Source organism: Gossypium hirsutum, chromosome D02 (genome assembly GCF_007990345.1).
Source record: "Gossypium hirsutum isolate 1008001.06 chromosome D02, Gossypium_hirsutum_v2.1, whole genome shotgun sequence".
NCBI lineage: Eukaryota > Viridiplantae > Streptophyta > Magnoliopsida > Malvales > Malvaceae > Gossypium > Gossypium hirsutum.
In genome coordinates this window covers 65,492,848-65,517,086 of record NC_053438.1, presented here as the reverse complement: position 1 = coordinate 65,517,086, position 24,239 = coordinate 65,492,848, and the positions used below count along the sequence as shown (strand labels likewise).

Genomic DNA, 24,239 nt, shown 5'->3' with positions numbered 1-24,239 from the left:
TCTATCTAAAATTTTGTACAAATTTAAAGTATTTACTGGATTAATATTATCATAATCAATCTCATGCTAAAATTCCTCAAAAAGGTAAAAGAAAGCTATTCATACAATTTGTATTAAAATATTAACCGAAAGGTGCAATTTGAAGTGAAAATGATGTGACAACTACATCATTTAAAACCTGAATCCTTTTATTAGGTAAAGCGTCAACAATAATTCTTCAAGGCTACAACTTATCCAAGTCTAAGCTATGAATGAAGATACAAATTTGTACAATCTCTCTTCAGTTATCCAACAGCCAAAAACTTTACCATATTATTGATTTTCTTTATATATAATTATTGTTGTTCTTCAACATTTTACAGTCTTGAAAATAACCCTAAAACATACTAACAGGAGATGGCCTCATTTATACGTCCGGCTGAAATTTTGTATATTTTTGGTCTCCTATACAGGTATACTTTGCCAACCAAAGCAGAGTATACAAAATCAGAACAAAAGAAGACAGAAGAAAATGCAGCAGCAGAGGAAAAAACTTATTCTGCTTAGTGACTTATCGGCTTGCATTAATTGCCTTCTGATCCTACGACTAGTAGTCCCCCCGAGATTGTATGAATTCGGATATGTATGTAAATCTGTTATCGAGTTCCCAAATACCCTTGTGTATACCATCTCACTGAACATTCGGGTCACCGGATCTAGTACATTTATCATCGTGCCACCTGGACTAAGCATCGATGAATCAGGATAACTGCCCTGTTGAGCATAGTAGATTTGTGGTTGATATGAATAACCATGGTGCTGTACCGGCTGCTGAAACCGTAGATTATCAGAACTATTAGGCGACCTTATTGAGCCAACACCGTAAGTAGGAGCAAGAGGTCTCTGTGGTATGACTATACCGAATTCGGGAGTGTTGTCTGTTGATGCCTTAGTTGTTTGGCCCCTGCCATAAAGAGGAATCAGTGTGGTATTTGAAAGTTCAGCTTTGCACACAGGGCATTGCTGCTGTTTCTGGTCTAGGTTATCAGTGGAGATGGTCGGACAATGAAGCCATTTGTAAATGCAGGGCCAACAATAGAGGTGACCGCATAGAGTAACCACCGGATCCTGCACCGAGTCTAGGCAGATGTTGCAGTCAAAACCAGCAGAGGGATCATCATCGGAACCTGTGAACGGACCTGGTGAATTCTCCCACTTGTCCAAGGATCTTTTCCCTTCTGTACTTGGAGGGTCATAAGCTTCATTATCTTCAAAGTACTGTTCAACGTCCATCTACAATACATATATATATGCAAAAGAAATACCATATTAGAATCATTAAAGTATGATAGTTCCAACTACCAAGTTTGATTAACAATTATTTCAAGTTCCTTTGTTATTATCCTCAAGCAAAACTAGAACATTAGATTATGCAAGACGACATCTTTGTTCTATAATGAGAAATAGAGGCACGGCAGGTGATAGTTGGTAAGAAATGGCTTATGCATAATTTGGGAAAAACCAATGTCCACAAAATGCTACCGTATCTTTATGTGCTCAACAACCCCCTTTAACTACATGAATACTACTACTCTTCCAATGGTGGGTCACCAAATCTACTCAATTTTTTTCTATATTTGTTCTATAAGAAATAATAGCACAAAACATTTATTTTTTCAAAACAACTCAATGCAGAAAGTATGCTAAATTTTATAAAAGATTAATTCTGGTTGTGAAATTTCCCCATTTTGGTGCCTAAAGAATGAATGACCTTGCATGCTGTTTACAACTTTCTTCTCTTCTAAAATACTCAAAAAAAAGAAAAAAGAAAAACTTTATTCAAACCAATTTCCATCAAACCTTGAGATTCTAAGGACTTCACGTTTTTCCCTAACGATGATTTACCAGAAATTTTAGTAGATTGTTAAAGCATTAAGCTAGATCCATTCTAAAATCCGAATACAGGACAATAAGCAAATAGAGATAAGATAAGAAAGTTGAAAAAGATAAAACACCCAATTTCAGATTTTTTAAGCTACTCTTTTTTTTTTTTTGAAGCGGGTGAGGATTTCAAAGAAACTTAAAATTCAGCTTTCAATGGCCTAACCCCAAGAATGCAAGTTCAGCCAAAAACCAGAAAAATCTCTCCAAAGTTGTGAAAATATTATCAAAAGGAATTCAACTTGGAAAACCAGAAAAATCTTCCTCAAGCTTAAATATAGAATTAAGCTCTTTTTCAACTCTTGATAATGACAGAAACAAGAAAGAACCCAGAAAAGAAAAAAGGAGAAACGGTGAGGAATTGATATGGAGTTATGGATAAACTTGAAAACAAAATGCTGCCCAGAGAATAAAAAAACATACCAGCTAGTTGACAAGTCTCTTTTACGTGAACTTTGATCAACAGAGAGAACTTTCTGTTCTTTTTTTTTCCGAATGGAGAATCTAGCAAAACTCTTGTTTGAAAGAAACCCAAAACCACAACACACAAATATAATCCGAAAAACAAAAAGAGATTGAATAGTTGAGTTGAGAAGGAATACGAGTTTTTAAAGGCTTTTAAACAAATGAAAGCAAGAGAGAACATGCAAGCTTAGAGGAATCGATTCGGCTCTGCTTTATAGATGGAGGCAAATGCATATCATCATAAAATAATGATAATTTTTTTTTCTCTTTTTAAATAATAAGTGGATTAAACAGTCATAAAAAACAATTAAAAATGACTTTGCTATTGTCGCACGGCGAGTTTGATGGCTCATGATTCCCGCTATCTTACGTGGCACTCTTTCTTTATATATTAATATTTTATTGAACATATCTTGTTTTGCATGTGGTCAAAGGTTATATATATTATACATATGATACGCGTATTTTACTTTTAACATGTCAAATAACTGTACTGAAAAATTACATTAATCATCCATGACCCTTATTAATATTTCATTTAGGTCCAATCGTAAATATTAAAAACATGTGATTTAGGTCCTATTTCAGTTTATTGAATAAGATGGAGGGTCCAATGAATATTGTCTCACGCTACAGTATCTAATCTCACCGCCATCGCTGTTTTTACTCTAATCGCAGGTAAACGCACCGCCCATCCAAACTCACCCTAAGGGGGTTTTTTATTTACCAAAATATATATAATTTTTTTATTTACCAAAATATATAAAAAAATAAAAAACAGAAAAAAAAACCTGAACTGATTTGACAACTCCCTGGGTGGAGGGAAGCAGGTTGGCGGCACCAAACAAGGGAACCCTGTTGGCGGCACCAAACAAGGGATCCCTGTTGGCGGCACCAGTCCTGCCAACCAGATTGGCGGCACTACTCGTGTTATAAACACGAACTCTGTCCAGCTGAAACAAGAAAAATCAGAAGAAAAAGAAAAGAAAGAAGAGGTGCTGCGGAAAAAAAGAGAGAAAGAGAAGAGAAAAATAAGGTATTTTTTTTAAAATAATTGATTATGTTATTGTTATTGTTTTGTATAATTTGTATTTTTTTTTGTTTTAGTTTAGTTATTAAGATTAAAATCAATAAAACTCAAATTGATAGTTTTAGTTAGGGTTTTATTATCAAAATATTACAAAAAATAAAAATTTTATAGTATTATTATTATTATTATTATTAAGATGTTACTTAGTATTATTGTTAGTAAAAAACTAATATTATTTTTATAGTTAGTTATTAATAATTTTAGTTAGTATTATTTTGTATATAAAATTATTAATATTATTATTGTGTTAGTTATTAGGATTAGTGGTTAAATGGCTTTCATGTACAAAATTGAATATTGAAACATTAATTTTTTTATTTAAGTTATTTATTATCCATGCGAGATGTTTTACGAGATTTTGTTTATTTTTTGACAGATTAAATATTGAAGATGGATGCTAAGTTTTTTGTATGCGTTTATTTCGACAGAGTCATCTTGACAACAAGTGTTGGATGTGTATGTGAATGTCAGCAACAAATAGCAATGAGATTTAATAGAAATGTCTCGTTTGATGAAATGAAGGCAAGGATTAATGCAAAAATTTTAAGACGTTGTGGGAGAAGGATAGTAAAAATTTTCTACAAGTTTCCAGTTTCGACAAATCCAGTCAAATTCGTCGAAATGGAACTTGCATACGACGAAGACGTTGAGACAATGGTCGATCTCTACTGTGGGAATGGGAGTGACAAGAATGCACCGATTCACTTATTTGCTGAGTTAGTCGGTATGGAGCAAAATGCATCTGGTGAAGAAGATGGGGCTGAAGAACCGCGGATGGTGGCTCCAATACCATACGTTGATAGTGAATCAACTATGGGTGGGATCGGTATAGACCTGAATATTACACCCGATGTTGATATGGTTGGTGGTGAAGAAGAATGTGCTTGCGAAGAAGGTGGTCGCGATCATTGGGATGAAGAGGTCGATAGTGACGGTGATCCCGATGTGGACGATGTACCTGATGATATCGACAATGAAGATATTAACGCTTCTTCGATCGGGGAGCAGATGCGGCATATTTTGATACACAATAATCCTGGGCCACACATGTCGCTCATAAACCCCGACGCAGTGTATGTAGCTGAGTTCCCAGAGTACCCTGAAATAGTTCATCGTCACAGGCTGGCCGTAACATCTGATGATGAGGAGTTATTCATAGGCCAAAGATTCAGCTGTAAAGAAGAGTGCGTATAGGCCAGAGATTATAAAGTCACAGTGTTTACTCCGACAATATATGTTGGGGAGTGTTGGAAGGCAGCGGAAGGCTGCAATTGGAGGGTGGGAGCTGCATTCATTAAAAGTTCTCAGATGTGGGAGATACGAAAATTTGTTGGTTCTCATACATGCACATCAACACGTATGACAGAAGATCATGGAAAACTTGATTCAAAAACAATCTGTACGTGTATCATGCCAATGGTGAAAGACATGCCGACCATTAAAGTTTCGGTACTGATTGCCGAAATGCAAGCACAATTTCAGTATCGAGTCTCATATCGGAAGGCATGGATTGCTAAACAGATGGCGATGGAGTAACTGTATGGAGATTATGATTCATCATATAACGAGCTTCAAGGTTGGATAGCTGCTATGCGGGAGTATGTACCGGGGACTGTGATTGAGTTACAGGGAAGACCATATTACGGCCCGGACGGCCAGTTACAGTCAGTAAAAATGATTTTCCATAAGATGTTCTGGACGTTCGATCCATGTGTGCGGGCATTTGCCCACTGCAAGCTACTTGTGCAGGTAAATGAGACCTGGCTGTATGGAAAATATACACAGATCCTACTTATTGCGGTTGCTCAAGACGGCAACAAAAACGTGCTCCCGATAGCATTTGCTATCGTAGATAAAGAGAACATGGAGTCTTGGGAATTCTTCCTCACAAACCTGCGGAGGTATATTATTAGCAACGATAACATTTGCATCATCTCTGATAGAGGGAAGGGTTTAATTGCAGCAATTAGGCATTCCGGTGTGCCGTGGAGATCCGTTTACTGCATCCGTCACATTGCGGCTAACTTACACAAAGATTACAAGAACGCAGATTGGAAGAGACAAGTCGTGGCAATGGGTAAATGATAACCTTATATTTTCAATATAAGTTGTAATGTTTCATGTTATCGAGTTACTAGAACTTATTTTTTTAATACGTATGCAGCGTACGAGTTAGAGCCACATATGTTCCGGCAAAAAATGATTCGACTTGAGAGTGACATGGAGGGTCAAACAAACACATCTTTCCGATAATGGTTGGGCACAATGGAGCCATGGCAATGGGCTCAAAGTTTTGACGAGGGCTTTCGTTATGGCCAAATGACCACAAACTTAGTCGAGGGGATCAACGTTGTTTTGTTAAAAACACGTCATCTTCCGATTGCATCTGTATTTTCTGCTACTTTCTACAGGCTGGCTACTTTGATGCCAAGAATGGGTCAGCAGCAAGTCGACCAGATTGAGGCGGGACACGTGTTTGTCGAACATGTCAGGGATACAATGGTCGCAAACCGTCGGTTGGCGAGGTCAATGAATGTAGAAATATATTCACGACAACTGGAAACATTTCGAGTTACTGAGAGCATCAGTCGTCGACCTGGTATACCAACTAGGTTATACAGAGTTGATCTCCGGAACCGACGGTGCGAGTGTAGAAGGTTCGACACACTTCATTATCCCTGTGTGCATGTCGTGGCAGCATGTGCTAAAGTTAACGTCAATGTTGAACAATATGTCGATGATGTGTACACGCTGGAGTGCACATTGCGTGTCTGGGAAAATGAGTTCCCCGTCTTGCCTGACCTATCAACGTGGGAGGTACCTCTGACGACTTTCGAGCTTCTCCCAGACAGAGGGCTGCGGAGGAATCCGAGAGGTCGTCCGCAGTCAAGTAGAATCCGTAATGAAATGGACATCAGGGAGAAGTCTGACGGAAAGCGTTATGGAATATGCAGGTTAAGTGGTCATAGTCGGAATAAATGCCCTAACCGAAACTTTCATGTTGGACAGTCGTCCGGATCGGGTCGTAATTGACCTAATATTGTAAAATTTTTATGTGTAATGATAAATAACTATACAAATTATTATGATTACATTGTATCCAAATTAAGTTATAAAATAGTATATGGCGTTTGGAATTATTAATATTATATCGAAAATGGAGGCATATAACCTTAAATTAAGCTTTAATATAATGCAACTTTAAAATAATTAAATTGGTAAAAAGAAATTGAACAATAACCACAATAACTAAAACTAGAATAATTAAATTAGAATTATTAAATTGATACAAAAAAGTACAAACGTGTTAATGTACAAACATGTGCCATACACCCCTAAAATTGATGGTTCGATAGTGTAGTCCTAGCGGTATACCTATTCGGAGGTCGACGGTCACATTCTGGGTGCCCGCGACGACAGACATTCTCATTTGGCGCAGATGGTGGTGTAGTAAAAATAGGGAGGAAATAATTTTGAGCAGGTCCCTCGTTCGGCAGCGACGAACGTGATGCACCTGAGGGAGTCCCATAATGCTGCGGATATGGGTCGGATGAGTAGGATCCGAATAGTTCAAAGTCGTATGCATATTCTGGCCCTGAGAGGCTCGGCAAATTGTCAGTGCCTGACAATTTCGAATGATAGCTATTTGAACCGACAAATCCAGATTGTTCCGGATCTGGCTGGGGCTCCTACTCGAGCTCCGGTGGTTCCGAAGAATAATATGCCATGGGATCTGCATCATGCTGGGCCACTGTGGCCGATCCCCCATGTAGCTGCATGTGTGGGGGGATAACAACCGACTGGCCTCCGTATAAATATGGCTTCCCACAACTAAAGTACCATTGCATATACTCTTCTGATGGTTGCGAGTCGGTAGCCATAACCATCTGAGGACTTCGATGAAATCGATCGTTCCACAACGCCACAAATTTCCGATGCTTAATTCCTCAATCTATTATGGACTTTCCTCTCTTATTCTTGCCGTGAACTTCTCCTACCTCACACGGCGGATCCAGGATAGGTTGGATGAAGCCAAACTACCGTAGCACCCGATCCTCGTGATACCACTCGACCATGTTAAAATTTATAATTGGTGCGCTAGTGCACCATATGTACGAATGTACGTACGCAGACGAGGGTACCACGGTGGTAATTTCTGGCGTTCGGTACGGCGTCCATATAAACTGCATGATTAATAACATGGTTATAATTAGCCATAACGTGTGCGTAAGATATAGAAAGTAAGATGTCATGAATATGACTATAGCATGAATATTATAATAGCATCTTACCCCATCCCGAGCATACTGTTCAATCATGAGGCGATATAGCGGGACATTATACGACTGCCCGATCCCCGGACGACCACTCCACCTACAAAAAACAAATATAGCGTTTAGAGTTGGTTGGTAACATTGGTCAATATATTATGACTACAAATAACGAGAAGTTATATTTTATTACCTGTTCAGCAGTGGATAAACATACGGTTGGTGTCTAACCGATGCCAAAAATGGCATTCGATACAGTGCCCAGAACTGCAACAGTGAGAGGCATCCGCCAATGTCGCGAACTTTCGGATCTGTCGCCCGACAAAGCTCTCGATACAAGGCTGCTAACACAGCTGAGCCCCAGCTATAGGAGCTAACACTGGACAAGTCAGCTAATAGGGGCAAGTACATCAAATGCACCTTGTCATTGCTTGCATCAGGCATGATTTCTCCCCCTATGATATGCATGATATACGCTCGAGCAGCGCACATCAACTCGCCTTTAGTGGCTGTCGCTGATAATTGTCCATACTTGGCTTTCAGCCATGTAAATTGTACGCCCGAAAAATATGACTCACCGTCCCCTGGTGAGTCTCCTAGAAGCTGATAGCAAAGTGCATCCGGATCGGTAAATGCAGATAATCCCGTTACGGGACTACAGTCAATTGGGAGCCCAAGCTGCAACGCTACATCCTCCAATGTCACTGTGCACTCCCCGCACGAAAAATGAAAAGTGTGGGTCTCCGGGTGCCACCGCTCCACTAGCGCAGATAATAAATCAAAGCGCAAGATGGTGTACCGGATCTGTGCTACGGACCCAAATCTGGCTAGCTCTAAGTACGGCATCAACCGTGCATCCGGAGTATTCTTCAAAACACTCACACGGCCCTTTAAAACTCGGTACGAGTCCTGATAGTGTTAAATTACAGAAAAAAATTTACGATAACATTATTTCTTTGTACGTCTATCCTTTTTAAATAAATAGAACCCATGATTAATAAATAATAACTCATACCGCGTTATTAACCGCATCAGATATGTGGCTTTTGCTGCTAATCAATGAAGCCATTGCGATGCCTGCAAGTTGAAAAAAAAGTTAGTTAAAAACTCTTACTTCGGCCATTTGTTCGTATTTTTTTCTCCGCATTTTATTACTTTAAAATATCTTCATTTCTAATTTTATAATTTTATATAATGTTTGAAATTTATTAATTTAGTGTGTTTTTAAAATTAATTTAGTGAAAAAAAACCATTATCCCTGCCATTTACTCGTATTATTTAGTTTATTTAGTGTAAAATTAATTTATAAATTTAGTGTGTTTTTTTTCTTCTGTTTTTTTATTTTTTTTGTTTTTTACTTTTTTTATATATTTTGGTAAATAAAAAAAATTATATATATTTTGGTAAATAAAAAAGTTATAATATTTTGGTTATTTTGGTTATTTTTTATATTATTTTTTTATAAAACCCATAATAAAACATTAAAAAAATAATAAAATATTAAAAAAATACCAAAATATTATATATATTTTTTATTTACCAAAATAAAGAAATACTAAAAACGGGTTTTTTATTTGGTGTAAGAAAAAAATCCTTATCCCTGCCATTTGCTCGTATTTTTTCCCGATTTTTATTACTTTCAATAATTTTTTTTTTATTTTATTACTTTATATTATTTCATTACATTTTTTTAAAATATTTGTATTAACTATTTCTCAATTTTTTAAAAAGTTAGTAATACACTATTATTTTGGCCATTTGTTCGTATTTTTCTCTACTCATTTTATTATTTTAAAAAATATCGTCATTTTAAATTTTATAATTTTATACTTTTTCAGTGCATTATGTTTAAAATTTATTAAAGATATAATTTTTTTCGCATTTTCTTACTTTCGGTGAATATATAATTTTTGTTTTTTCTTTTCGTATTTTATGTTTTCTTAAATATATTTCTTTATGATTTTACTTTTAATGTCATTTTCCTAACAAAACTAATTTCAACATCCTAAGTCAATTTCATAAAAAAAAATTCCTAATCAACATATAATGTACATACCATGAATTTTTTCATGCTAAATATATCTCAAAAATTATATATCCTAAATAAATTAATAAAATACGTAAAATATACTTAACATTATTTTTTAACACACAAATATTACAAAAATCTTAAATTAATAATAAAAATTTCCTTATTTTCTTTTTTTTCCTTCCTTCCCTCTTCTTCTTCGTTCTTTTTTTTTTCTCTTCTCTTTTCCTTTTCTTTCCTTATTTTTCTTTCTTTCCTCCCCTCCCCTTTCCTTTTCTTTCCTTCTTTTTCTTTCTTTCCTCTCCTTTCCTTTTCCTTCTTTTTCTTTCTTCCTTTCTTTCTTCTTCTTCCACTCTCCTTCTTCCCCCCACCAACCGACCACCCTTAAATTCAAGGGTGGTGCCGCCAACAGGGATCCCTTGTTTGGTGCTGCCAACCTGCTTCCCTCCACCGAGGGAGTTGTCAAATCAGTCCAGGTTTTTTTTTCTTTTTCTGTTTTTTTTTCTTTTTTTTATTTTTTTATATATTTTGGTAAATAAAAAAATTATATATTTTTTAATAAATAAAAAAAAGTTATAACATTTTGGTAATTTTTTATTTTTTTATATTATTTTTGTAAAAAACCCCACCCTAAGGTAACTTCGCTTTGAAAGTGATATTTACTTTTTCAATTTCTTCCTTTCCTGGACAAATTATTAATATTAGTAAAAGTAACCGTAGTAAGAATATTTTACTATGTTTTGGTAAAAGTTAAGAATTTTGATGACTGTTTTTTTAATGGTGGGTTGAGGTGTAGAGCTGCTCATGGGCCGGGCCGGGCCTAGAAAAAATTTTAGCCCGAAATATGGGCCTAGAATTTTGCCCAAGCCTGGCCCGGGAAAAAATTCATAAGCCGGGACCCGGCCCGGCCCGGCCCATTTTTTTAAATAAATACCAAAAAATTATTTTGAAAATTAAAAAAATTTATTTTAAAAATATTTTAAAATTAAAAAAAATTAAAAAAGCATTTTAAAAATATTTTAAAAATATTTTAAAATTAAAAAAAATTTTAAAAAAGTATTTTAAAGTATTTTAAAATTAAAAAATAAAAAAATAAAAATATTTATTATATTTGGGCCGGGCCCAGGCCAAAAAAGTGGTGCCCGAGGCCCGGCCCGTTTTTTAATCGGGCCTCATTTTTTTGCCCAAGCCCATATTTCGGACCTATATTTTTACCCAAACCCTCCCATATTTTGGGCGGGCCGTCGGGCCGGGCCGGGCCGCCCGGCCCATGAGCACCTCTATTGAGGTGTCAAATGGTGTGTTTTACCTTTTACAACGCTAAACATCCGGTGGAAAAAGCAAAGGACATTGAAGTACTTTTCACACCTATTTTAGTGTTTAAATAATAACAATGCCCTATAATTTTTTTATTATAAAAAATTCAATCATTTTTACTGGTAAAAACTGGCAAAGACCGGTTTTAACAATAGGAATGGATGAAACTTTTAACAGAATGACTAATTTGCTATTTGATTTAATGTTTAAGGACTAACTTGCTCATTTTTTGTGTGAAGGAGGCTCCTAATACAAAGCCTTCCTAAACGAATAAAGTAAAAATCTTGGCACATACTATATGATTGAGTTTAATCCCACTATTAAAGCAAGAAGCGTTGATGGGTTAAAAATTTTGAGATTATTTCTTTAAATCCGAACATTAAACAATCAGTCTGTTTTGAAAGAGCCCCTCCAACTTCTTTATAATTTTCTTTTTCAGTATACTTGTATTAGCAGACATAATAAAATACGAAAATGAAGCTAAGTATTTACGCAATTTTAGGCTTAGACGGTTAGACTCATCAACCTTTTTTTTAATACACACATCATCATATGAATTAAATATTTAAGTTATAAAAGTATAATATTATTATATGATATTTAAAATTTTAAAGTATTCAAATTATTTTGAAATTATTTTGTCTACAAAAATTAGTAAAAACTTCTTGGTCCTTTTGATACGCTATCATTCTAAATATTTTTAATCGGTTTATCCGTGATTAAAAGAAAACAATGTGTTTAATTTTCTTTTTCTCTTATATTATATAATGTCTAATTTCATCGTTACTGGAATCTAAAGAAAAACACACCCAATTGTCTCCCTTGACCAGGTAGCCGTACCCTCAAAACTAAAAAAAGGAGAAGAGAGAGCCGTAAAGAGCCATCCCTCATTTATACAATAATTAATTTAATATGGCAATTAAAAAAAACACCCGATCTCATCATTCGCACTTATTTTTTATTTGGACTTTGTTTATTGACAACCTTTAGGTTTTTAAAATGTTAGGGTTTGTTTAAATAATTGTATTATACCTGTATCGTACTTTACCTCATCACTTTTCTATTTTTGCTAGTCTATCTCTTATTACAACCCTCATGGGAGATAAGAGTTGAAGATTTAATGAACTCAAGATTCACATTTGATATGGATAGAATACATGTCACTCGTACATTCTATATATGTTGTTCTACCATGACAGACTATACCTAAAAGGTGACATCTCAAAAATAACCAAATAGATGGACTATCTCTCTTCTTACTCTTGAACCCCAATCTCTTCAAACAACTCATATTTTAACCACCTTCACTCACATGTATATGACCTTCCACACCATATATATAATAGATGGAATAACTAAACAATATATATAGTTGATGTATAGAGACAAACTATAATAATAAAATTTTAATTGAAAGACTAATTTATTCTTTATTTTAAGTACATAGATTAATTTATTTATTTTTTATTAATACGGCATAGATACCGTATAATTTAATGCATGTTAAAAAGGATAAAGCTTTTCCAGAATAAAGCACAGTAATCGATGCAATGGTTGAACCTTGTTGTCAAGCCAATGGTTTCCAACATTCTACATGCGGCACTCAGTAAACTTTTAGGTCTTCCCACAGCCATGATCTGATGTAATTGTTTCTCTCTTTATTTTTATTTTGAACAAATTACTCTTCTTAACCTATATTTTATTCTTGAACACAAAACAAACAAATACGAAACCAAAGGAAAATACTAATAAGACTAGGCCCGACGTTGACTATGAGCAAATCTTTAGCCAATTGGTTAGAGGTGCCCCATGCTCCTGCTGTTGCCTTTGCATTCACATTTGTCCAATTTTAACTATTGAGTTCGCATCTCGAGGTCGAGAGCCAGATTCTAACAAACCAAGGCAAGGGGGCTCCACTACTCTGACTCAATATGAGCTTTTCTACCAAATTACCCCAAAAATTAAGTATTTACAAAAATAACTCAATTTCAAAATCAACGAAAAGAATAGTGGTGGAGGGAGGTGTCGGCACACCATGGCCGACACCCAAGTAAATCGTTCCCCCATCATTGGTTGTTGATTGTTGGGGGTTTAAAAATTATTATTTTTGGTACCAACACTATAATGATCGACATCCGTATGTATTTTTTGACATACCTTAAAAAATATAGATATTCTATGATTTTACAATTATATATATTTTTTAATAGGTGCCGGTGTGTTAGAACTTGAAGTGACCCGAATCAGCTCAAAATGTTAAAAAAAAATTCATCTTTTTTTGCCTGAAGAAATGAGGAGCCCTGGAACTTTTAAATGTAAGTCCACACTTTTGATAACATTGCTCTCCTCTGTTTTTCTATTCTTTCTTTTTGGCTTAGGGCGAAAGGTTAGCAAGGAATAGTGAAGGTAGGTTTTGATGGTCTCTATAAAATATATCATATATATATGTTAAAATCATAGGTGACATATATATATATTTGGTTTAAGGAGTTAATGTATGAAGCTTTTCATTTAAGTTTCTGTATCCTACAAAAAAATTGTTTTGTTTCCCAGGCAATTTAGTCGAATGTATTTGTTGTTTTGATGAAAAAACCCTGCTGCTATTGTTAAAATTTTGAACTGGTGCTGGCCACTTCTATGTCAATATCTATTAAAATAATATTTTTTAAAATCATAAAATATTTATATCTTTTAAAGGTGTTTACAAATTTTACATACAGGGCCAACACCAAAAAATATATTTTTTTTTAAATCTCCCAACAATAAGCAGCTAATGATAGGGAAATGATTGACTCCACTGTTCAATTTCAACTAATTCTTATTACTGTTTTTAAAGTTGGATATTTTTATAAATATTTAATTTTTTATTAATTTGTTTAAAAAAACAAATGGTTTGAAGTAGCGCTCCACAACTCACATTTTTAAGGTTTGTCACTTCAAGAGAGAGTCACCGTGTCAGAAAGGGGAGTGGCTGGTTGGGGCGGTGACAAGCGCAGCAACACGCTCTACGATGCACCGTTATGCTACTACGCGCATCACAATATCTGGAAATCTTCAGCTTGCCCCGTAACTGACCTCCACGTGTCTTGGAATGTAAAAAGGAATTGTCAATATGAGTACCGCGTGTTCTATTTTTATTAGCTACTAATGTCAATAATAACGTATGATTGTTCCAACTCACATTATTTTAAACATGTTGACTTTTTTTTATTCCATGGATCACCTGGTCAAAGTTATTGTTCTTCGTTTTAAATAAGAAAAATTTGGAAAAAGGTGTTATCTACTTTACACACCCACACTTGGAATCTGCTTGCCAAAAGGTCATTAAAAGATTGTATAAAATCCAAAATATATCTAATTCCGTCACTCTTATGAGGACACTTCCAATAAATTTTGTATTTAAATCTAAAAATATTAGGAAAAAGGAACTTAGACTTTTAAGTAGTTTAAAATATGTAGACCAATAATTGATAATTAAAAAAATCCCAATTGTTTTTCCATTCAATTTGTTCAAATGAGATGGAAATATTGGTCATGTATGTTGAATTTGAATAGCAGCCCTTAAACTTATCAAATAATAACCATAATGAATCAAACTTCGAAAGTTGAAGGGCAATGGTGGGTGCAACATATATTTAGAGAAGATAATATTATTGCAGATTATCTGGCCAAGTTGGGTCTTACTTGAAAATCAAGCCTACAAATCTTTGATGCGATCCCTAATGAAGTATCGGGCATCTTTCAACAAGATAAAACGAGGGATACTTTTTATCCTTTCAATTTGATGTGGTTTTATTATTTTATTTTTCACAAAAAAAAGAATAGAAAATTTAATCACCAGAAATTAAGCTACACCACTCAACTTAATGGATGAATATTCACGCCAAACTTATATATTTTTGGGAGGAGTTTTTAAATATAATTAAAACCATATATTCCATCAATTAAAATTACAATTAATTTGAAATAAATTTTGTTGGTGTGTTGGTTTCATCCTTTTGTGACTAATTATGGGTTTTTGATTTTTTAAAAACTTACATGAATTTTAAATAGAATTTAATTTTTAATATAAGAAATTCATAAATTAATGAAGATGTGAAGTCCAATAATTATATTAATATTATAATAGAGTGAGATGCTACACTTTGGGAGTATCCCTTGGTCATAAATCTATAATGTGACATAAAATATTTCTTAATTTGCTTGTATACCTTTATAATATATAATATATATAGCTCAACAAAAAATTTATACGATAAAACACAATAGGTCAAGTTCTAGTTATATACATTGAAAAAATGGCACAGTTTAATTCAACGATGAAAATTCCGTAGACTGGTCGATCAATTACAAGATATTTGTGTAGTTCGGTTCTATATAAAATATCTAGCATTGTTTGAATTGGTCTAACTTGTAAAAGTAGATTACATAGTGAGTGAAAATATTATGTAATAAATATTTTTAAAATTTTTATATAATAATTAAATATGATTTTGGTTAAATTGTGATTAAAAATTATAATGTTTTCAGTTTAAATATCATCTTGCATCATTTTTAAAAAAATTTATATGAAATTATAAAATTGTCTTAAAAATAATATAGATTGTTTTGTAAAAATAATGGGCTTTTAGTAAACTTTTCATTGAGTTGGAGTCAGGTTGAAGCGTGATACTAACTCAATAGTAAATATCAAAATAAAGCTTTGATTGTCGAAGTGGTAAAAAAAAAACTATATATGTTAGTACTTAGTGGCATGAATTAAAATATTCACATTTATAATTTTTTATTGTTTTTTAATAACAAAAGAGACAAAAGTATAATCATAATAATATAATTTTGTTAAAATAGGTAACATTATTTTAGTAATTTCATTAACTGAGTTGATGTCGAATTGACTTGAGTTCATACCCATTTAGGTGTTATTTGATAAATTAAAATTTGAATGTTGAATTTTAGTATTGAACTTAATTTATATGTTAATAAAATCAAGTATGGAATGTAATTATGTTATTTGATAAAATTAATCTTAATTATTTATTTTTTAAAAATTTAATCTTATTAATATTAGCATATAAGATTAACTTCTACCATTTTCATAAAAATTAAATATCTCAATTCTAACCAAATAAATTAAAATAAAAACATTTATAACATCAAACGCACTTAAAAGGACAAGACGGCCCACAACACAAAAGTACAGAGCGTAGGCAATCTAGAATGGTATATTTGGATTTGACAGCCAATTGCCTTTTTTTCATACATACTTGTATAATTGTATTACAGATTTACATATACACAAGCTAAGATTTACATTTTTCTTGACCTTGAAAATTTTTAGAATAAGTGAATGAAACCTAGAAATTTAGAAATGAAATGAAGAAAATCTTAAACTAATTTAGGTGAAAGTAGAAAAATCTGACAATGAAAAACAATACATTTATTTAATTTTTTATTTTCCTATTTTTTTAGATATTTCATTATTACGTTATCAATGACACGTGGCACAATCACATGTTACCTGTCAAAGACTTAAAGAACATACAAAATAGTACCAAATTAGTTGACAAAATCAAAATCATAGGTATCAATTTATAAAAAAGTGACAAGTTCAGGGATTAAATGAATATTTAAGTCTATGAAAGAAAAGATTTTCCTCATGCTAACATTGGCACACATCATCATGCTTTTTTTTTTGTCATTTTATTAAAATAATTAAATTTTAGTTTTCGTCTTTCTAATATGCTTAAATTTGAGATTGAGTCTTTACAACCTACCTGTTGACACGTTGCACACACTCGCCATGCTCTTCCTTTTTTTCATTTTATAAAATGGTTAAATTTCAATTTTAGTCCTTTTAATACGCTTAAATTTGAGATTTAATTATTATACTTTAATTTCTAATAAAATTTAATCTTCTATATTTTTATAATATTATTAGTTAGTTCTAATGGTTAATATCATTAACTTTTTAATTAAAGTGTTACGTGGATATATATAATCTAAAAGTGAAATTTTAAATTTTAAAAGTACAGGGATTAAATTCTTGAAAGTAAAAGTAGGAGGATTAAATTCCACATGTATGAAGTATAGAGACTTAGAGTCATGGTTGTTTGAATCCGGCTAGCAAGTTAGACTGGGAACTAGCTAGGGTATTGGTTCGAAGAGAGGCATCAAACTAGTTGAATTAGGTTAAAAGAAATAATTGAACAAGGTTTTTTTTAATATTTTTTATTTTATGATTTTTAATGATTTATTTAATTCAACTATATTAACCAATAGCCTAATCAATTCAACTATCGGTCCAATTTTGAAAACATCACCTAAAATATATTTTAATCTATAATTTGACACAAGCATATAATCAACTCCACACGAATCATAGTGTAGATGATAATCTATATAACTATATGAAAGGAAGATGATTTACATTCCTCCATCTTACACGTGGCAAACCATGCGGTTTTTTCATTGCATTTTATCAAAATGGTTAAATTTTAGCTTTGGTACCTCTAATATGTTTAAACTTGAGATTTAATTATATACTTTAATTTCTAGTTTGATCTTTATAGTTTTAAATATTATAAATTAGTCCAAATAATTAATATCATTAATACTTCAATTAAAAATTATGTGGTTATATATAATTTAAATATCCTAAGTCTTTGACATTAACAACCACTACACCAAAACAGGCTTTTAGCGGCATTTTTAGCGGCGTTTGGATAAAAAACGCCGTTAAAGATCGAGCATTAGCGGCGCTTTTTGGAAAACGCCGCTAAAGATCGAGTATTAGTGGCGCTTTATGAAAAACGCCGCTAAAAACAAGCATTAGTGGAGTTTTCCAGAAAGCGCCGCAAAAAACCTAAGCCTGACGACGCCGTTTTCTGAGCTTTCGGGGCTTTAACGGCGTTTTTGGGGAAGCGCCGCTAATGCTCATGGTTTTAGCGGCGTTTTTGGGTAAGCGCCGCTAATGCTCAGGGCTTTAGCAGCATTTTTGGGGAAGTGCCGCTAATGCTCAGGGCTTTAGCGGCGTTTTTGATAAAGCGCCGCGAATGCTCTATTTTTAGTGACGTTTTTTAAAAAGCGCCGCTAATGCTCAGGGATTTAAAATAATTTAAAATATTTTTTAGAAATGGAAAAAATTAAAATACTATTATTTAAAATTATTTTAAAGTTTTTTGGATACAATACTGATTTTTTAATTTATATATTAAATAATTTCTTATATAATCGTAAAAGAGATAGTATTAATTTTAAAATATTGAATTAATTATCACTCTAGTTTAGAGTTAAGGTTTAGGTGTTACCATTTTAAGGTTTGTGGATTATGGGTTTAGAGGTTATGGTTTATGGTTTACGGTTTATGGTTTATGATTTAAAGGCTGGGGTTTAAGGTTTAGAGGTTATGTGTTAAGGGTTTATGGTTTTAGGGTTTAAGTTTATGGTTTAGGATTTAGATTAACTAGTGTTTTCTAATTTATATATTAATTAATTTCTTATATAATTGAAAAAGAGATAATATTAATTTGGTTCTTCAAAATCGTGTGAAGATTTGGTTCTTCAAAATCGATATAAGCTATATCTGGCCAAGGATATCCCCATCTTATCCCATCCCGGTTCAGTATTTTTAGTGCTTGGTTCAATTTTTTTTATCCAGTTCAGTTTTTTGCGTGTTTTGCCTTGCCCCCGCCGTGATCAAATAATTATATATGGATTTGGGGATTATGGTTTAAGGGTTGGGATTTAAGGTTTAAGGGTTAAGAGTTAAGAGTTAGTGATTTAGGGTTTAGAATTTAGGGATTTAAGGGTCGGGTTAGGATTTAGGGTTTAAATTAATTAGTTTTTTAATTTATATATTAAATATGTTCTTATATAATTGTAAAAGAGATAATAATAAATTTAATATATTAAAATTATGAGTATAGTTTATATTATTTAAGAGATATATAATAGATAGACTTTATGTATATTGAATGGCTAATTTAGGGTTTAAAGTTTATTTGAGATTTGTTAAATGATACAATTTTATACAATCAATTAATACTTTTATATTTAAAAATATTCAATCTAAACCATTTGATATATTTGATATGGATATATAGGTAATTATTTAATTTGGATAGGACCAAATTATAAGAAAAAATACAAAAATAAAAATGAGATAAAAATAATATGGATATATAGGTAATTATTTAATTTAGATAATTCTAACTTAATAATTAATTACAACCATTTTATCATTTATTTTCTTATTAAAATATATAATATTTATTTTAAGTGTACTTGATTTTTTATTAATTTTTAAGGGGTTTAAGCAATAGCGGTGTTTTTATAAAAAACGCCGCAAAAAATTCACTTTTAAAAATGGCGCCGTTTTTATAAAATCCCTTCTTTTTCCCTTAAGCGATAGCGGCGTTTTTGTAAAAAATGCCACAAAAGAATTTCGCTTTTAAAAATGGCGCATAAAATCCTTCTTCTTTCCCCTTTTTTTTCCCAAAATTTCAAATGAAATCCCACCTGAAATCTTTCTTTCTTTTTTCCCTATTTTATTTTTCCCAAACCATTTCTCCTTTATTTTTTGCCCCCAATTTCCCCAAATCGACAGCCCTCTGCATCTCCGTTGGTCCTGCCCATTTTTGCAGCCTCGACTTAGGTGAACAAAATGACTACCTCAAAGGCATCGTCACCGATGTTATCCATGACCCAGGCCGCGGTGCGCCCTTAGCTCGCTCATGTTCCGTCACCCATTCCGTTACAAGAAGCAGAAGGAAGGATCTGTTCGTCGCCGCTGAGGGTATGTACACCGGACAGTTCGTGTACTGTGGTAAGAAGGCCACCCTTATGGTCGGAAACGTGTTGCCTCTTAGATCTATCCCCGAAGGAGCTGTTGTTTGCAACGTCGAACACCATGTTGGTGATCGTGGGGTTTTCGCTCGGGCTTCTGGTGATTATGCCATTGTTATTAGTCACAACCCTGATAACGACACTATCAGGTCTCTAATTTCATATTCATATTTTAATTTTAATTTTGATTTCGATTTATTTGCTTTAATTATATGCCTTGTTTATACCCTGATAACTCTTGTTTTAACTTTGTGCTTCCATTTTTACAACATGGACTCAACTAGTAGGGAGAACTAGAGAAGACATTATAGACAATGTTTGAGTATTTTAGCTATGTATTTAGTCCATCTTGGAAAAGCTAAAACGTCTTATAGACAATGTTTAGTTTTGAATGCTAATGGACTTAAATTGAATGCATCTTTCATGACTTTCTGATCTCATCCTACACGGAGTTCGGATTCATAGAGATGATACATTATTTTGTTTTTGCACATAGCTTATGGCATCTTCTTTTGAAACAAAAACCGAGTATTTACCTTAATTATCTTATCCTTTATTTCTGTCGATAACTGCATGTTATGTCAATGGAAGCCAATATTGTTCATTGGGAATTTAAAAACAGAAATTGTCTATATTCTAATGCTTGTAAAACCATTTGCTCAGTCTATCTTTGCTAAGTTACTAGCCTTGAGTTAGCCTGCTAATGGACTCACATCAAAGTCCTCTCGGTACTCTTGTTTTGTGCTTTTTATTCACGGAGTTACAGAGTTATCGGAGAAGATACATAAAAAAACTGCCTTTGCATATTCTATAATCTCATAGACGGATAATATTTGATATTTGACAATTGCAATTATTATTTTGCAGCTGAATTGTTTGTTAATGGGGAGATTGTTCAACGATCACCAGAAAGACAAAGGAGGGTGGAACTACAACCGCAAAGGGCCCAAGACAGACCAAGGTGCAAGTTTATGCCTTTGTATGTGTTCCAATAAAAATTGGACAAAAATGTATAACCCGATTCATTACTGCTCATCTTCTCATATTGGAGGCAATGCACTTTATTTTTGTTAGTTTGTGAATATAAAGTTGGTTCTAAAATCAATAACTGACTGCATTTCACGTTACTATCAAATTCATTAATTTTTCTTTGATATATGGGTTTTTGTGCATCTCGATGATCGTACAACTTATTTGTAGTAACGTGCTTTATTGATGTAGGATTGCTGACAAATCATAGGTTTACACTCAACATGCTTATATGAGACCTCTTGGAGTTGGTATGTCTATGATTTCTTTAAAATCTTATGAATATGATTTTGTTTTAATTACTTGTATTTGCAACAGTAGATTTTTTTTATAATTTTTCAGTTAGATATATGCTAATGTATTTCTAAGTAACTTTCTCTAATATGTAATGACAAAAATGGAAGCAATATCGTTCTACTAGTAGTAGTAGTAGTCATAGTAGTAGTTATTGATGTAAAATGGAGAAATATGAGGTGGTCAAAGATTTGGGAGCCGGTAATTTTGGGGTTGCTCGACTTCTCAGACACAAGGGTACCAAAGAGCTTGTTGCTATGAAATATATTGAGAAAGGTCACAAGGTTTGTTTCTTTAATGTCTATTATCTCTCACTTGTTCTTGCATTTTTTGGGGTATTATTAATCCTGTTCATTACTTCATTACTTCATCACTTCAAATTACGTTCTTCTTTCTGTCTCTTTCTTTTGAATGCCAAATCGGTTGATTGAAAGCTTAGCTTAGCTGTGTTTGTTTGCAGATAGATGAGAATGTGGCAAGAGAGATTATCAATCACAGATCTCTTAGACACCCTAATATAATCCGGTTCAAGGAGGCAAGTATCGTCTCTTGCTTCATTTCCCTTTTAAAAAATTTAGGATGTTTCTATTTTTGATGGGATATGAATGCTGTAGGTGGTCTTGATGCCTACCCATTTAGCAATTGTGATAGAGTATGCTGGTGGTGGTGAGCTCTTTGATCGAATTTGCAGTGCTGGTAGATTCAGTGAAGATGAGGTCCTTTTTCTATTTCTATTTATATTCTTTTCATTCCCACTTTTTATTTTGGAAACAAAATTTATTTTAGTGCTTACTTGTATTTCTTCAGGCTAGATATTTTTTTCAACAGTTGATCTCTAGTGTTAATTACTGTCACTCCATGGTGTTAAGATGAAAGCAGCTGAGGAAGCCTTGGAAGCAAAACAAAAAGTAACAAATAGCTTGTCTTCTACCTGTTCTTTTTTTATTATTATCATGTTTTATAATTTTGTGACAAATTGTTCTTGGTACTCTGAAGATATTTATGCAAAATTACCCTACGATTCTATTGTATTTATACTGCATGGCTGCACCATGTATTTTTTAACTAGTTTGATAAATTTTATGTGTGGGTGTTTTATTTTTTGTTATTGTCTGTGTAACTTGCATCAAAAACCTACATTTGAGCTATCTTTCCATTGTTTATTTTAGTTTTGATTCTAAATTTTTATTTTTACTTTAATATTTACGACAACTTGAGTTTTAACTTTTGGATTTTAATTGTGTTATTAATTTACAGCCCTAAATTCTAAAACTAAATTCATTAATTTTTATATTTAGTTTTAAAGTTAAAATTTTCATAGAAAATTTAATTTAAATAATATTTTTATTTATCCTTAAAAAGTATATTTAAAGTTAAAATTTTAAAAATAAAACATAATATAATATTTATCATAAAAATAAATATTATTGGATTAAAATAATTATTTTTAAAGATTATGTTTTTAGCGGCGTTTTTGCTAGAAGCGTCGCTAAAGGTTTGTTCTTTAGCGGCGTTTTTGGGAAAAAGCGCCGCTAAAGGTCATGGTCTATAGCGGCGTTTATGGAAATAGTGCCGCTAAAGGTCTTGGTCTTTAGCGGTGTTTGTGGGAGAAGTGCCGCTAAAGGTCGTGGTCTTTAGCGGCGTTTGTGGGAAAAGCGCCGCTAAAGGTCTTGGTCTTTAGCGGCATTTCTAGAAAAAAACGCCGCTAAAGTTAACGACATGTTCTTTAGCGGCGCTTTTTCCGGCGCTTCTCAAAGCGCCGCAAATACTTTTAGCGGCGCTAAAAAGTGCCGTTAAAGACCTAAAAAAGCGCCGCTAAAAGCCTGTTTTGGTGTAGTGACGTGGCTTCTCATTTCTTTTATATTTATATTGTTTTTTTTTACATTATAAACAACGAGCAAGTTTCAATTTTGACCCGTAAACTATACTAAAACTTGAGATTTAATTTATATATTTTATTTCTTTTATAATTTAATCATTCTACTTTTATAACCTTATTAATTAGTGTAATAATTAATATAGAATGCTCGGGTAAATTTTAAAAACATTATTCTAATAGTCTCGGGTTGTGTGACAGTGTCTTATCCTGAGTGGGTTGTTGGTTGGGTTCTTCGCCAGGGGGATAGATGGATGGTTGAAAGGGAACTTTGAGACGTCGTTTATTCACAACACTCACCAATTTAGTTGGAGCCCCTTGTTCCCAGTGACCTGTTGGTTATTGTGGAAGGGTCGCAATGACTTCGTCTTCTACAGTTCTAGTAGTAGTATGGATTTGGTGGTAGCAAGTATACCATGGGCTACGAGCTTCGAGGTTGCTTCGATCCTTAATCGATTTTCAGGTTGTCGTCAATCTCGCCTGTGTTGGCAACCATCGTGTGAGGGCCGGGTCAAGCTTAATTTTGACGGATCGTTGTCCGAACGCCTACGCAGAGCTAAAGTGGGCGGAGTTGTACGCTGCAGTTGTGGGGAATGGATAAAGGGATTAACAATGACAGTTGGGTTTCTTCTGTGTTCCATATCGAGGCAAGAGCATTGTATGAGGGGTTAAAGTTAGCATGGGATCTGGGGTTCCGGAATATTGAGGTGAAGAGTGACAATGCTCTTCTCATTGACATTGTTCGGAGTGGCGGCGCGGTGGACAGCAGCTTCACTGAGCTACGTTGGTACATGAGTTGTGTGGGCGTCCTTGGACTGTGTATTTGCGGCATGTTGGCAGAAACCTGAACCAAGTTGCTGACCGTTTGTCGAGGATCGATTCTGCTAGGCTTAATGATTTGCATGTATTCCGTGTGCCTCCAGTATCGGTTAGGCCTTTGTTGACTCTATATATGAATGGTTATCTGCATGAAGTAAGCAAGGACCAAACTGGTGTGTTGTAGTTTGCTCTGGTATTTGTTGTGACCGAAAAAAAAACATATATAATTTCCAATGGGTATTTTTAGAAAAATACTAGTAAGTATTTTTAATGATTTTTTAGTTA

At 33.4% G+C, this 24,239-nt stretch overlaps 3 protein-coding genes across 5 annotated transcripts; 1 reads left to right on the top strand and 2 right to left on the bottom strand.

Moving 5' to 3' along the window:
* Positions 1-284: 284 nt before the first annotated feature.
* On the bottom strand, positions 285-2,737 carry LOC107909299 (E3 ubiquitin-protein ligase RMA1H1). The gene is made up of 2 exons (XM_016836777.2): positions 2,344-2,737; positions 285-1,272 (listed from the first exon to the last, which is right to left on the bottom strand). Exon 2 carries the CDS (start codon positions 1,270-1,272, stop codon positions 487-489), a length of 786 nt encoding a protein of 261 aa, XP_016692266.1. The 5' UTR covers positions 2,344-2,737; the 3' UTR covers positions 285-486.
* Positions 2,738-7,512: 4,775 nt separating this feature from the next.
* Positions 7,513-16,894, bottom strand: LOC107907781 (serine/threonine-protein phosphatase 7 long form homolog). The gene is made up of 5 exons (XM_016835098.2): positions 16,867-16,894; positions 8,762-8,823; positions 7,940-8,655; positions 7,768-7,849; positions 7,513-7,659 (listed from the first exon to the last, which is right to left on the bottom strand). Exons 1-5 carry the CDS (start codon positions 16,892-16,894, stop codon positions 7,513-7,515), a joined length of 1,035 nt encoding a protein of 344 aa, XP_016690587.2.
* A 2,611-nt stretch (positions 16,895-19,505) lies between these two features.
* Positions 19,506-22,407, top strand: LOC107909298 (serine/threonine-protein kinase SRK2G). 3 transcript variants are annotated; one of them, XM_016836776.2, is made up of 5 exons: positions 20,804-20,897; positions 21,158-21,543; positions 21,720-21,794; positions 21,874-21,975; positions 22,067-22,407. In XM_016836776.2, exons 2-5 carry the CDS (start codon positions 21,424-21,426, stop codon positions 22,130-22,132), a joined length of 363 nt encoding a protein of 120 aa, XP_016692265.1. In that variant the 5' UTR covers positions 20,804-20,897; positions 21,158-21,423; the 3' UTR covers positions 22,133-22,407. The 3 variants fall into 3 exon arrangements, 1 of the variants encoding a protein (XP_016692265.1); XR_001687211.2 differs by lacking the exons at positions 21,874-21,975; positions 22,067-22,407 and adding an exon at positions 19,506-20,085 and having other exon boundaries at positions 21,177-21,794; XR_005910537.1 differs by lacking the exons at positions 21,874-21,975; positions 22,067-22,407 and adding an exon at positions 19,506-20,085 and having other exon boundaries at positions 21,158-21,794.
* Positions 22,408-24,239: the final 1,832 nt, after the last annotated feature.